The sequence below is a fragment of the Phacochoerus africanus genome, chromosome 4, assembly GCF_016906955.1.
Source record: "Phacochoerus africanus isolate WHEZ1 chromosome 4, ROS_Pafr_v1, whole genome shotgun sequence".
Classification (NCBI taxonomy): domain Eukaryota; kingdom Metazoa; phylum Chordata; class Mammalia; order Artiodactyla; family Suidae; genus Phacochoerus; species Phacochoerus africanus.
Genome location: NC_062547.1, coordinates 16,983,914 through 16,996,800, shown reverse-complemented (window position 1 = coordinate 16,996,800; position 12,887 = coordinate 16,983,914). Strand labels below are relative to the sequence as shown.

The window sequence follows — 12,887 nt, the reverse complement described above, 5'->3', positions numbered from 1 at the left end:
TTACCACTCTAAATGCAATCGTTTGCATCTACTAACTCCAAACTCCCAGTTTATCCCTCTCCCTCCCCCTCAGCAATACCCGTGTTTTTCTTATTTGCCTTTAGTGTCTGTCTGGAACCTTTAATATCTTTTGGCACATGGATTTTCCTCTCAAGTAACTGTCAGAGAGGTATACAACACTACCCTCAAACTGGAACAGACAATCCAATTATGTCCCCATAAGCAATGTTGTTCTTAAGGCAGCTAGAATACAAAGAGTATCTTTAAGGAACTTTAACTCCAAATAGGTTAGAGGGAGAAATATTCTCCAAAAAGATATAAGTGCCAGTGTCAAACAGCTAAAGACAAAAATTTCCTTCTATATGAGATGCTCTAGTGACTGGTTAAAACTTCCTTAGTGTGTGTGTGTGTGTGTGTGTGTGTGTGTATAAAACTAAGGAAGTTTTATATATATAGTGGGAAACACTCAGAGGAATTGGATTCCAAGAGTTTTCAAAGGGATATAGTTATGTGAAGAGAATTCCTCATAGGAATTGGACTTTATCTAAGACTTTTCTCCTTTTGGATGGTGGTTCTGTATATTCTTGATTTTTTTATTCTAATCCCAGCCTTCTGTAACTATCCATCTAATGAAGATTTCTTGATTTTTTTCTTTGCAGTTTCAACAGTGTATGTCAGGGAACTCACATTCTCTTTCGGGAATTCAGCTTCATCCAAGCCACCCCTCACAATAGGGCATCATTCTTACGGGCCTTTTGGAGATGCTTCCGAACTGTGGGCAAAAATGGTGGTAAGTCTTCCCAAATTTGTTTCTTGACTTCCTTTATTCATTCCAAACTTCTTTCTTTTGCTCAATATAAATACTATTTGAGTGCATGCTGTTCAATGCTCTAGGAAGACCTTACTTTCAAAGAGCGGTCTGTCTTGCGTGAGAGATACTACCATCAGTATTCCTGAAAATACTTATTAAGATCCATGTGTGGTTCTAAGCACTTTATGTGTAGTAATGCATTTAATAGTCACAACATCTCTGTGGTAGATACTATAATTCCAGTTTTATAATAAATGAAACTGAGGATCAGTTTGCATATTGTTGGTTCAACATCTTGATTATAAAAAGGAAAATATTAAGAAAAACACTGATCAAAAATGTCTATTGAGATTTTATTTTGGTGAGATGAAGAGTAAAAGACCCTTATTGAGAGATTATTTTTTAAAAATGGCACTAGATTCTGATATTCAGAATACTAAAATAGATTAAATTGTTCCAGAATTTTCCAATCTAGACTGTCTTTGCTCACATCTGTTTTCAAGGTCCTGTTCTTATACCCACTTTCATATTATGTGGTTTTCCAAATAAATATTAAATACCTTTCAGACAGTTTCTATAAAATCCTAACTTAAAGTAGGGGAAGCCTAAGCTATTTCCTCATTCACGCAACAGATATTTCTGGTAGGTTTGCTGTGTGCTGGTGCTAATGTTATAGTAAGTGAATGGATATGCTCCCTGCTTTCATTGAATTTGCAAGATCCCCACCCTTCTATAATTGATGCTACTGCTACTTTATATACAGCTACTGAAACTTCTTAGCTAAAACTCCTTCTACCTGGTTTCTTATTAGATCATTTCGCTATTGTAAGAATAAGGTAAGTATTGTTGCACCCATCTTATAAATAATGAAATTGTGTAACTTGCAGAAGGATCTCACAGTGGATTGGTAGCAAAGTTGGAAATAGAACCCAGATTTACTAATATACTATTTCTATCATTGGTGTGTAATTCTGGGGAACATTTATCTCAGTTACACTGTTGTGCAGCTGTACTGAGAATAATAGCATCATCTTCCTTACAAAATATATGACTAGCATGTGAAAATTAATATGAACTCAATTTTAAGTGAACTAGCTCAGAAAAACAATTTCATTGGTCTCCACATAAACAAAACTGGGATCTGTGAATGTATAGGTGAATTTTGTACTATTTCATCAGAACCTATCTTTCCTAATCCTTTCTCTGTCCCTTTATCAGTCAGCAAATACTTATTGATATTTGCTGTATTGAAGGATTGTGCATACAGCTAGAGCTGCTTTCTGTGAAATACCACATGGAGATAACTATGGAAAACAGTCTTCAGATATCCTTAATTCTTTTCCCGACTTAGAAGTGGGGCCTCTTCAATAATTTATTTACTATCATAAGGGATCCATATAGCAGCCGACTCTAAGCAGATGTGGTTTTCTTTATCTCTCTTATAGCAGCTGCCAGTGATTCATCCAGCTGCTGAGAAGAAGCAGCTCCAAGTTTTCCCTGTCTCTCCTGTGCCATGGACAGGACCTAGATTTTATGCTAGATACTTATTATAATGCTTCTTAATCAGTCTCTGATTTCTTAAGGCCAGATGCAACATTTGTATCTAGGTGATCCTAAAATCTTTTGTTAAATAGTTTTAATATATTCTTAGTTTCTTCCAGGAAACATTAGACCATCTCTCTGTCCCAGAATGTGTCAGTCCCCAATTTTAATCCAGAATGAGCAAAAACACTCAGAGGCAAGGCTCCAAAGGAAAGTATTTATTAAGCCTCATTTTCTCAGTTAGAATGCCAAGTACCAGACTCTACTCAGTGGGCTGCCGTTATATTGTTCTCCTACAGATAGCTTCCTTAGAACATCATGTACATATTTTAGCATTGTCAAGAGGAAACTAACTCTTCTGGGAGGCCGCAAAAGAAGAGCAGAGTTCCAGTATAACATGTCTAAAAGTAAGGCCACCTGTAGAAAACTAAGGACCTGATCCCTTCTGGCAAGAAATAGTTTATCCCAGTTTCTAGCAAGCACAGAGATGCAGTGTCATTTTGCATGACTGAGTAATGAATGATGCTGATTTCCTTATGTCTCAATTTCAAATAACCTCAAGAAGATTAAAGTGACTTTAGACTCTTGGAAGCAAAAAGATCTATTCGCATGTAATAAGCCTTTAAAATTCAACTTCTCACTTTTGTATTTCTTTCAGTACAGAAAGATTAATCGAAATTTTCCAAGTCTGGCAAAGATTGAAATTCCCTTGAAGTAAATCTTTACTTCTCTTCAGGGATATTGGCTCAAAAGAGCTTTTGTCCACAGTCTATTTTCACAATTTATGAATTTAGTTTTAAACTTTGTGCTATTTCCAATGAATATGTATATTCCATTTAATAAAATAATGAAAGGTACTTCTTCTGCCTATGAAGAAGTACCCACCAAGGGAATTGTCCTCCTGCTGTAAACAACTAGAATATCAGACAAAGTATCTGAAACAACTGTTTCAGACGTTGGACCAACAGTAATGTGGAACCCTGTCCCTGAGAGGCAGTTGCCAAAGTGACAGTACAGGGAGATCATGAAAGAGCTTGGCAGTCTTCCTGAGTTGAGGAGGCAGAAACTGGGGTTTAGGGAGGCCAGGGTGGCCAGTATTTGCAGGGCCAAGTACTAGAGAGAAGGGTGTTGTTGACTTAGCTCAGGAGAACTACAAGGAGGTATTTGAGTCTTTGGCTACGAACTCTGCACATGTGTGGGTTGGAAAAAGAACCGCCAGGAAAGAGTAGGCCAGACAATTCCTGGAGTGTTCACAGGGCTAGTTCACAGTTCTACCAGCTGGAGTGGAGAAACCTCAAAATACACAGGGCATTGGATAGAGTCCTCAGCAGCTTAAGACTTAGACTGATCTGCAGGTAACTGCATACCAGAACAAAATTGGTACTCCTAAAGAAATTTGACAAAATCCAACACTCAGTAACATAAAATTCACAAAATCTGGCATCCAATTGAAAATTAGGAAGCAGGAGTTCCCGTCGTGGCGCAGCAGAAACAAATCTGATGAGGAACCATGAGGTTTCAGGTTCGATCCCTGGCCTCACTCAGTGGGTTAATGATCTGGCATTGCTGTGAGCTGTGGTGTAGGTCACAGACATGGCTCAGATCTGGCGTTGCTGTGGCTGTGGCGTAGGCTGGCAGCTATAGCTCCAATTAGACCCCTAGCCTGGGAACCTCCATATGCTGCAGATGTGGCCCTCAAAAAGAAAGAAAGGAAGGAAGGAAGGAAGGAAGAAAGAAGGAAAGAGAGAAAGAAGGAAAGAGAGACTGAAAATTAGGAAGCAGGGAAGAAAGAAAGAGAGAGAGAGAAGAAAGAAAGAAAGAAAGAAAGAAAGAAAGAAAGAAAGAAAGAAAGAAGAGAGAGAGAGAAAGATAGAGAGACTGAAAATTAGGAAGCAGGAAGATATGACCAGAAGAAAAAAAATCAATCAATTTTCAGTGCTTCTGAAACACTGACTCAGAAATAACAGAGATGAAAAAGGAGAAATCTCAACAGATACTGCAGAATTACAAAAAAAATAAGAGAATACTATGAACAATTATATGCTAACAAATTTGACAACCTAGAAAAAATGGACAACTTTCTAGAGACATACAGACTGCCAAAACTGAATCAAGAAGAAAAAGATCAGGAGTTCCCGTCGTGGCGCAGTGGTTAACGAATCCGACTAGGAACCATGAGGTTGCGGGTTCGGTCCCTGCCCTTGCTCAGTGGGTTAACGATCCGGCGTTGCCCGTGAGCTGTGGTGTAGGTTGCAGACACGGCTCGGATCCTGCGTTGCTGTGGCTCTGGCGTAGGCCAGCAGCTACAGCTCTGATTAGACCCCTAGCCTGGGAACCTCCATATGCCACAGGAGCGGCCCAAGAAATAGCAAAAAAAAGACAAAAAAAAAGAAGAAAAAGATCAATTGAACAGCAAATAAACAAAATAAGAAATGACAGAGATGAGGGAATTAGCTAATAAGGATCTTTAAACAGTTATTTTTGGTAATATAAATATGCTCAAGTATGTAAAGGAAAATGTGAAAAGGAGATAAATGGAAGATATTAGAAATAGCCAAATGAAATGTCTAGACATAGAAAATGTATAATATCAGAAATGAAAATAATGATAATAATAGCAGTTAATATTTATTAAGTGCTTCCTATGTAAATTATCTCATTTTTCTTCACAGCAGTCCTTCGTATTAGGTAGATACTTTTATTATCTCCTTTGCACAGAAAATGAAACTGAGATTTAGAAACTTAAATAACTGGAAAAAAAAAAAAAGAGACGAATAACTGGTCTAGGTCACACAACTAGTAAATGACAAAGCCAATGCCAAGGAACCCAGAGAGTTGACTAGAGACAGTATTATGCTTTCAATGTGTTCTTCATCAAATGGTTATTATGCTGAAAATACAAATAAGTTAATGCCAGTGCTTGCCTTCAAGGAGCTCACATTCTAGGAAAAGAAACAGTAGCCTAGAAGTGGTTTCCATAGAGTATATGTGATTAGTAAAGCCATGTATAAGATTTATTGATAGCACAAGGGAAGAAATAGTTCCTCCTGCAGAAGGTGAGGAAGGCTATAAAGAAGTAAAGACAATTAGAGTGGCTCTGGGAATAGTAGAAAGCTGTTAAGCAAAGGAGGAGTACATTCTAAAAAGAAAAAACAAGATTTTTTGAAAGTATGATGACATGAAACAACATGGTTCCTTTGAGAAATAGTAAGAAATACAATGTGGCAACAGAAAATGATGCTAAATGCTTATTTTGTGCCAGCCACCAAGCAAAATGCTATACATGTACTCATTTATTTAGTCCATACAACAAACATGAGCTGGTGTGATTTTTATCCTGTTTTATATGTGAAGAAAGTGAGAAAGAGGTTAGGCCATATAGTTAATAAGTAGCACAGCTTATGTTCAAACATAAGTCTTCACAAAGGCCACATTCTTACCAGCTCTGCTGAACTGACTGAATGGGTGCTACCCCAGATAACAAAGGGCTTTGCGTGCTCCAAAGAGTTTATCCCACAGTCAGTAGAATCTTATCAATTTGTGTGGTATTTTTTCATATGACATTGGCACAATCATAGAAAAGAGTGGAAGGCAGGCAGTAAGACTGAAACCAGAGACCAGAGAGAAGACAATTGCCATCAAACAGGAAGTGGCCATGGAGATAAAAAACTATTTAAGGAGTTGGTTTGACAGGACTTGCTGATTGATTGAGTATAGGGTGTGGGAGAGAAGAGTCAAAAATGAATTCCAGAAGCTAAAATATTTCCAATTTTATCCCTCCCCTCCTTTTTTCCTTTCCTTTTTTTTTTCTTTCACCTTTTATGTTTTTCTGTGAATTTACTGTAGTCTTGTCTTCATAGTCTAGGTATAGTCATCCATTCAATAAAATTACGTATCAGTTATAGCGGTCAAGCAGTGAGTGAGTTAGAAATTCTTGCTCTTATGAAGTTTGTGATCTGATAATCAGAGATGGGGGGATCCCTGCTTTTCATTTTATTTTATTTTTGGCTGCACCCCTGGCATGTGGAAGTTCTTGGGCCAAGGATCAAACCCAAGCCACAGTTGTGACCTGTGCCACAGCTGCAGCAACACCCCATCCTTAACCCACTGGGCCACAAGGGAACTTCCAGAAAATCCCTGCTTTTAAAAAGTTCACGTTTTAGGAATCAGGGAATTACAGTGGGTATGTATGATCAGATGATGAAAACCTCTTACTTTATTTCTAAAATATCAAATGTTGGAGTTCCTGCTCTGACACAGTGGGTTAAAAATCTAACTGCAGTGACTCTGTGGTCGCTGCGGAGGCATGGGATCGCTCTCCAGCCCCATGCAGTGGGTTAAAGGATCTAGGGTTGCCACGGCTGCTGCATAGTTTACTGCTGCGGCTCGGATTCATTCCTTGGCCCTGGAACTTCCATATGCCATGGGTGCAGAGATACATATATATCTCGAATGTTATGGTGGGTGAAGTGCTCTCAAGAGAAAATCCAGACATTTTAGGCTGAATAAAGCTTTTGGTCTGACTTCTCTGTGTAATTGCCTCAAACTTCCACTTGATTTTGCTTGTCGCTAATCCTCATCCTCATCACTAAAAACCATTCTGTGAGGATTAATGGTGCTTACTGCAGGAGTGGGGTGGCTGTCTGGTTTGAAATGTTAAAGAGCGGTGTTACTTTTGTGATTTTTTTAAACAAACAAACAAAAACCCTTGGGTGGGATCTCTTCACTCCTGAGGCCTCCTCTTCACTTGATCGCACCAGTGCCTCACCTCTTATCATTTTTCCCGGAAACCCCATGTGGTCATTAAATAACCTTCAACCTCAAGTTCCTGTTTTCTTGGCTCCCATTTTACCTGTTTCTTCTCTATCCCTAATTTTCTCTTCTTTTTCACTTTTGTGTCCTTCATCAGAACCTTTTCTCCAGAAAGAACATTGGCAATTGATGTCCCCTCAAATCTGTACCTCCAATAACTTTAATCTTTCCCTCTACTTAATTTCCCCTTTTTTCTATTTCAGTTATTTGGGGCTGTCACACATGTCACACAAGCATTCCTGGAATGCTTTTGTCACCACCTCCTCTCCCATCCAACTCTCCTCACCCTCCATACATAATGCCCTGAGGTTGCTGACCTCTCTTTATCCTTTTAGGTCTTATTTAAAGGTCAGCTCCTTAAAGGGGGCTTCTCTATGACCCTTCCTCATCTGAATTAGATCCCTTCATTAGTCTTTTTCAAATCATCCTGAAATTTTTGATCATCATTTATTATAGTTTCTGATTAAATATTTTTTGAATAGCTCTTTACTTCATGTCCATTTCCCTTATTAAATTATAAGCTTTTTGAGGGCAAGAATCTTGTTTTGCCAATAACTATTCCTAGCACCTAACATATGTAAATAATTTTTTGTCATCTAATATAAAGGCTCACCATTTCCCAATCACAACACAGAGGATAGATTATTGAATGGATTATATTATCATCTCTTTTATTAGAGGGTAGCGGTGCTTTTGAAAATCTGCTTTAACACTAACTTTTCAATATTGTGTAGGAGCCTTGATTAAAATAATAATATCTACCACTTACTATCTACTATATGCAAGGCACTAAACTTCATGATCCATTCAAAGCTATATTATTTTAAATGACACCTAATTAAAATAATATTTAGGAGTTCCCATCGTGGCTCAGTGGTTAAAGAATCCAACTAGGAACCATGAGGTTTCAGGTTCGATCCCTGGCCTCTCTCAGTGGATTAAGGATCTGGCGTTGCCATGAGCTGTGGTGTAGGTTGCAGACGCGGCTCGGATCCCTTACTGCTGTGGCTCTGGTGTAGGCCGGCAGCTATAGCTCCAATTAGACCCCTAGCCTGGAAACCTCCATATGCCACAGGTGCAGCCCTAGAAAAGACAAAAAGACAAAAATAATAATAATATTCAATAAATACTCACTAGTGCTTCTAAACAGGGATTAGAAAGATTTAGATCGTGATCTGTACAAGGACTTTAAACACTGGTGAGTACTTCTTTTCCTTCTGTAAAAGAAGCATAAAGCTATGAGAGAGATCACGGACTAGTGGTCAGCTGACTACACGTGCCTTGGCCTGCAGATATGTTTTCTTTGGTTTGCAGTGTTTAAAATACATGTTTTAAATTAGATGTCAACCTTTAACATAATAATCTCAATTCAATTTCACTTAGAAATGGAAAATCCTCCCAATGCCATGACCACATTCCAACAGGGAGACGGTTCACCAGGGCGGTGGTGCAGCTGCTCCCTTTAGACAGGACGCGTAGCCTCAGATTTACCACCATCCCCAGCTGCCTTGCTTCACCTGCTTACGTTTCCTGCCTGGCCCCTGTAGGCATTTGAGTCTGCTAGCATTACTAGAACTTCTTGGTCCATTTATAATCACTTGAAAGGTAGAGTTACACTCTTAAATGAGAACAAGGAATCAGGATCTTATTCCTCAACTAGATTCTCTTTCTCTTTCTCCTTGTTATCATGATATTTCAAAAAAATTTATAATTGGAAGGGACCTTAGAAGTCATATCATCTTGGAACTAGGTCTAGAGGTTTTTTACTATACTCTCTCTCTCTTTTTTGTCTGCTCCTGCAGCATTCAGAAGTTCCCAGGCCAGGAATTGAACCTGCGCCACAACAGTGATCCCAGCCAATGCAGTGACAACACCAGATCCTTAACCCACTGTGCCATGAGAGAATCCTTAATATTCTGTTTTTTTTTTAATAGTAAAATGTACATACCATAAAATTTACCATTTTTAACCATTTTAAGTGAATAGTTTAGTCGTATTACCTGTATATTCACATTGTTGTGAAACCATTACCACCCTCCATCTCTTTTTTCATTTTCTCAAACTGAAACACTTGCCCATTAAAAAATAATTCCCATGTCTCCCTTGTCCATCCACTGGTAACTACTGTTTTACTTTCTGTCTTTAGGTGTTTGACTGTTTCAGGTACCACATGTAAATGGAATTATACAATATTTATCTTGTGTCTGGCTTATTCCACCAAGCATGATGTTTTTACAGCTCATCCATGTTGTAGTGTATATCAGAATTTCTTTCCATTCAGTGTCTGAATAATATTCCATTGTATGCAGATTTTTTTTTATCCATTCATTTAGCAGTGGACAGTTGGGTTGTTTCTACCTTTTATGAATAGTGGGGCCACGAGTGTGGGTATACAAGTATCCATTGGAGTCCCTGTCTTTGATTCTCAGGTATGTACTTAGGAGCGAAATTTCTGGGTGGTATGATAATTCTATGTTTAACTTATTTATTTATTTATTTAGTTAGTTAGTTAGTTAGACCATACCCAGAGCATGTGGAAGTTCCTGGGCCGGGGATCGAACCCACACCATAGCAGTGACCCTACCTGCTACAGTCACAACACCAGATCCTTAACCCACTGTGCCACACAGGAACTCCTATGTTTAACTTTTTAAAGAATTGCCATACTCTTTTCAACAGTGACTGCACCATTTTACATTGTCACCAGCAACTCACAATTTCTCCAGATCGTCGCTAACATTTGGTATTTCCTGTTATTTTGATAACAGGCATCTGAATTGTGTTAAGTGGTATCTCCTTGTGGGTTTGACTTGCATTTTCCTAATAATTAATGATGTTGGACATCTTTTTCATGTGCTTATCAGCCATTTGTACATCTTCTTTGGAGAAATATCTATTTAAGTCCTTTGCCCTTTTTCTTTTTTTTTTGTCTTTTTTTTTTTTTTTTTTTTTTTGTCTTTTTAGGGCCACACCTGCAGCATATGGAAGTTCCCAGGCTAGGGGTCAAATCGGAGCTACAGCTGCCTGCCTACACCACAGCCACAGCAATGCCAGATCCAAGCCAAGCCTGTGACCTACACCACATCTCATGGCAATGCCGGATCCTTAACCCACTGTGCAAGGCCAGGGATAGAACCTGCATCCTCATGGTTCCTAGTCAGATTCGTTTCCGCTGTGCCATGACAGGAACTCCCCTTTGCCCTTTTTTGTATTGTCTTATTTATTTTTGTTGTTGTTGAGTTTTAGGAGATCTTTATGTAATCTGGATATAAATCCTCTACTAGGTACACGATTTGCAAATATGTTCTTTCATTCTGTAGGTTGTCTTCTCACTTTCTTGGTAGTATCCTTTGATGCACAAAAGTTCTTAACTTTTTTTTTTTGTCTTTTTGTCTTTTCTGGGGCTTCACCTGTGGCATATGGAGGTTCCCAGGCTAGGGGTCCAATCAGAGCTGTAACTGCCGGCCTACGACAGAGCCACAGCAACACGGAATCCGAGCCGCCTCTGCGACCTACACGACAGCTCATGGCAACACCAGATCGTTAACCCACTGAGCGAGGCCAGGGATCAAACCTGCAACCTCATGGTTCCTAGTCGGATTCTTTAACCACTGAGCCACGACAGGAACTCCAAAAATTCTTAATTTTGATGAAGTCCAGTTTATCTGTTTTTTCTTTTGTTTTCTGTGCTTTTGGTGTCATATCCATGACATCGTTGCCAAATGATAAAGACACTGAATTGTTTTCCTCTAAGAGTTTTATAGTTTTAAGCTCTTAAGTTTAGTTCTTTGATGCGTTTTAAGTTAAATTTTATATTAAGTATAAGGTAAGGGTCCAACTTCTTCCTTTTGCAGACGGGTATCCACTTTTCCCAGCACCACTTAATGAAAGACTTTTTGAATAATCCTTTTCCCAATGAATGATAGCCTCGGCCCCCTTGGTGAAAAATCAATTGATCTTACATGTAAAGGTTTATTTCAGGGCTGTCTCTTCTATTTCAGTGGTCTATAGGTCTGTTCTTATGCCAGTTCTTTACTGTTCTAATTACTGTGGCTTTGTATGACGTTTCAAAGTTGGGCAGTTTGAGCCCTCCATCTTTATTCTTCTTTCCAAGACTGTCCTTGTTATTTGGGGCCCCTTGCAGTTTCGTATGAACTTGAGGATTGGCTGTTCCATTTCTACGAAAAAAGCTATTGGAATTCTGATAGGGATTGTGTTGTATCTGTAGATTGCTTTGGGTAGTGCTGTCATCTTAACAATGTTAAGTCTTCCTATCCATGAACATGGGATATTTTTCCATTTATTTAGGTCTTCTTTAATTTCATTCAGTAGTGTTTTATAGTTTTCAGTGTACAAGTATTTCTCTTCCCTGGTTAGATTTATCCCTAAATATTGTATACTTTTCATGCTATTATAAATGGTACTGTTTTTCTTAGTTTCTTTTTACATTTCTCATTGCTGGTTGATGGTAATGGAATTGATTTTTGTATGTTTGTTTTGTATCCTGCATCTTTGAAAGCTTACATATTAGCTGTAACAGTTTATATGTTTGTGTATCTGTGTAATCTTTAGGGGTTTGTATCTGGAAGATCATGTCATCTTCAAACAGAGATAGATTTACCTTTTCCTTTCCAATTTGGATACCTTTTTATTTCTTTTTTCTTGCCTAATTGTTTGGTTAGAACTTCCTGTACTATTTAGAGAAGAAGTGGCAAAAAAGTAGGTATCTACTTTGTCTTATTCCTGATTTGGAGGAAAAAGATTTCCAATATTTGGTTTTAAGATAAACATATGTCAAGAAAATTGTGATTCACATGAATAAGTAGCTGCAAATACTAACAGATTTATTTTTAGCATCTTGACATCCAGTCAAAAAAATTTTGTTATATTGATCCAAAAAAGAAGTGATAGTAAATTTTTGTGTCAAAGCTGAGTTACTATCCTACCTGACAGTTGCTTGCATTCCTAACTGATGAGTAATCACTTAAGAAAAACTAATGAACATGGAGTTCCCATCGTGGCTCAGTGGTTAACGAATCCAACTAGGAACCATGAGGTTGCGGGTTCGATTTCTGGCCTCGCTCAGGGTTAGGGGTTAGGGTTAGGGTTAAGGATACGATGTTGCTGTGAGCTGAGGTGTAGGTCACAGACAGGTCTTGGATCTTGCGTGGCTGTGACTGTGGTGTAGGCCAGCAGCTGTAGCTCCAATTCGACCCCTAGCATGGCAACCTCCATATGCCCTGGGTGCAGCCCTAAAAAAAAGAAAAAGAAAAATCAATGAACAGTTTATCCTGTAGCATCTAATATGAGTTGTTCAGTGGCGTTATTTCTAAAAAGATCAGATTCCTCAGGGGATGCTATGGATGAATTGTGTTCCTTCAAATTCGTAGGTTGAAGCCCTAACCCCTAAGGTGGCTGCTTGTAGGTAGGGCCTATAGGAATGTAATTAAGATTAAATGAGGTCATAAGGGCAGGGCCCTTCTCCAATAGGATTATTGTGCTTATAAGAAGAAACATCAGAGAGCCTTCCCCGTCTCCTCTCTCTGCCATGTGAGGGCACGGGTAAGAAGGTGGTCTTTTACAACCAAGGAGAGATTATTCCTCACCAGACACTGACCCTGCTGACTCCTTGATCTTGGACTTCTAGTCTCTAGAACTGTAAGAAAATAAATTTCTGTTTTTTAAGCCACCCAGTCTTTGGTATTTTGTTATAGGCACTCTA

General features: G+C 38.7%; 1 protein-coding gene across 3 annotated transcripts in view; it reads left to right on the top strand.

Moving 5' to 3' along the window:
- Positions 1-12,887, top strand: part of CSTPP1 (centriolar satellite-associated tubulin polyglutamylase complex regulator 1) — a 200,350-nt gene that overhangs the window by 94,051 nt on the left and 93,412 nt on the right. For all 3 annotated transcript variants that reach the window (XM_047775834.1, XM_047775833.1, XM_047775835.1), the window contains one exon: positions 660-790. In XM_047775834.1, the coding sequence (XP_047631790.1) occupies positions 660-790 (131 nt within the window). The remainder of the gene's footprint in view (positions 1-659; positions 791-12,887) is intronic.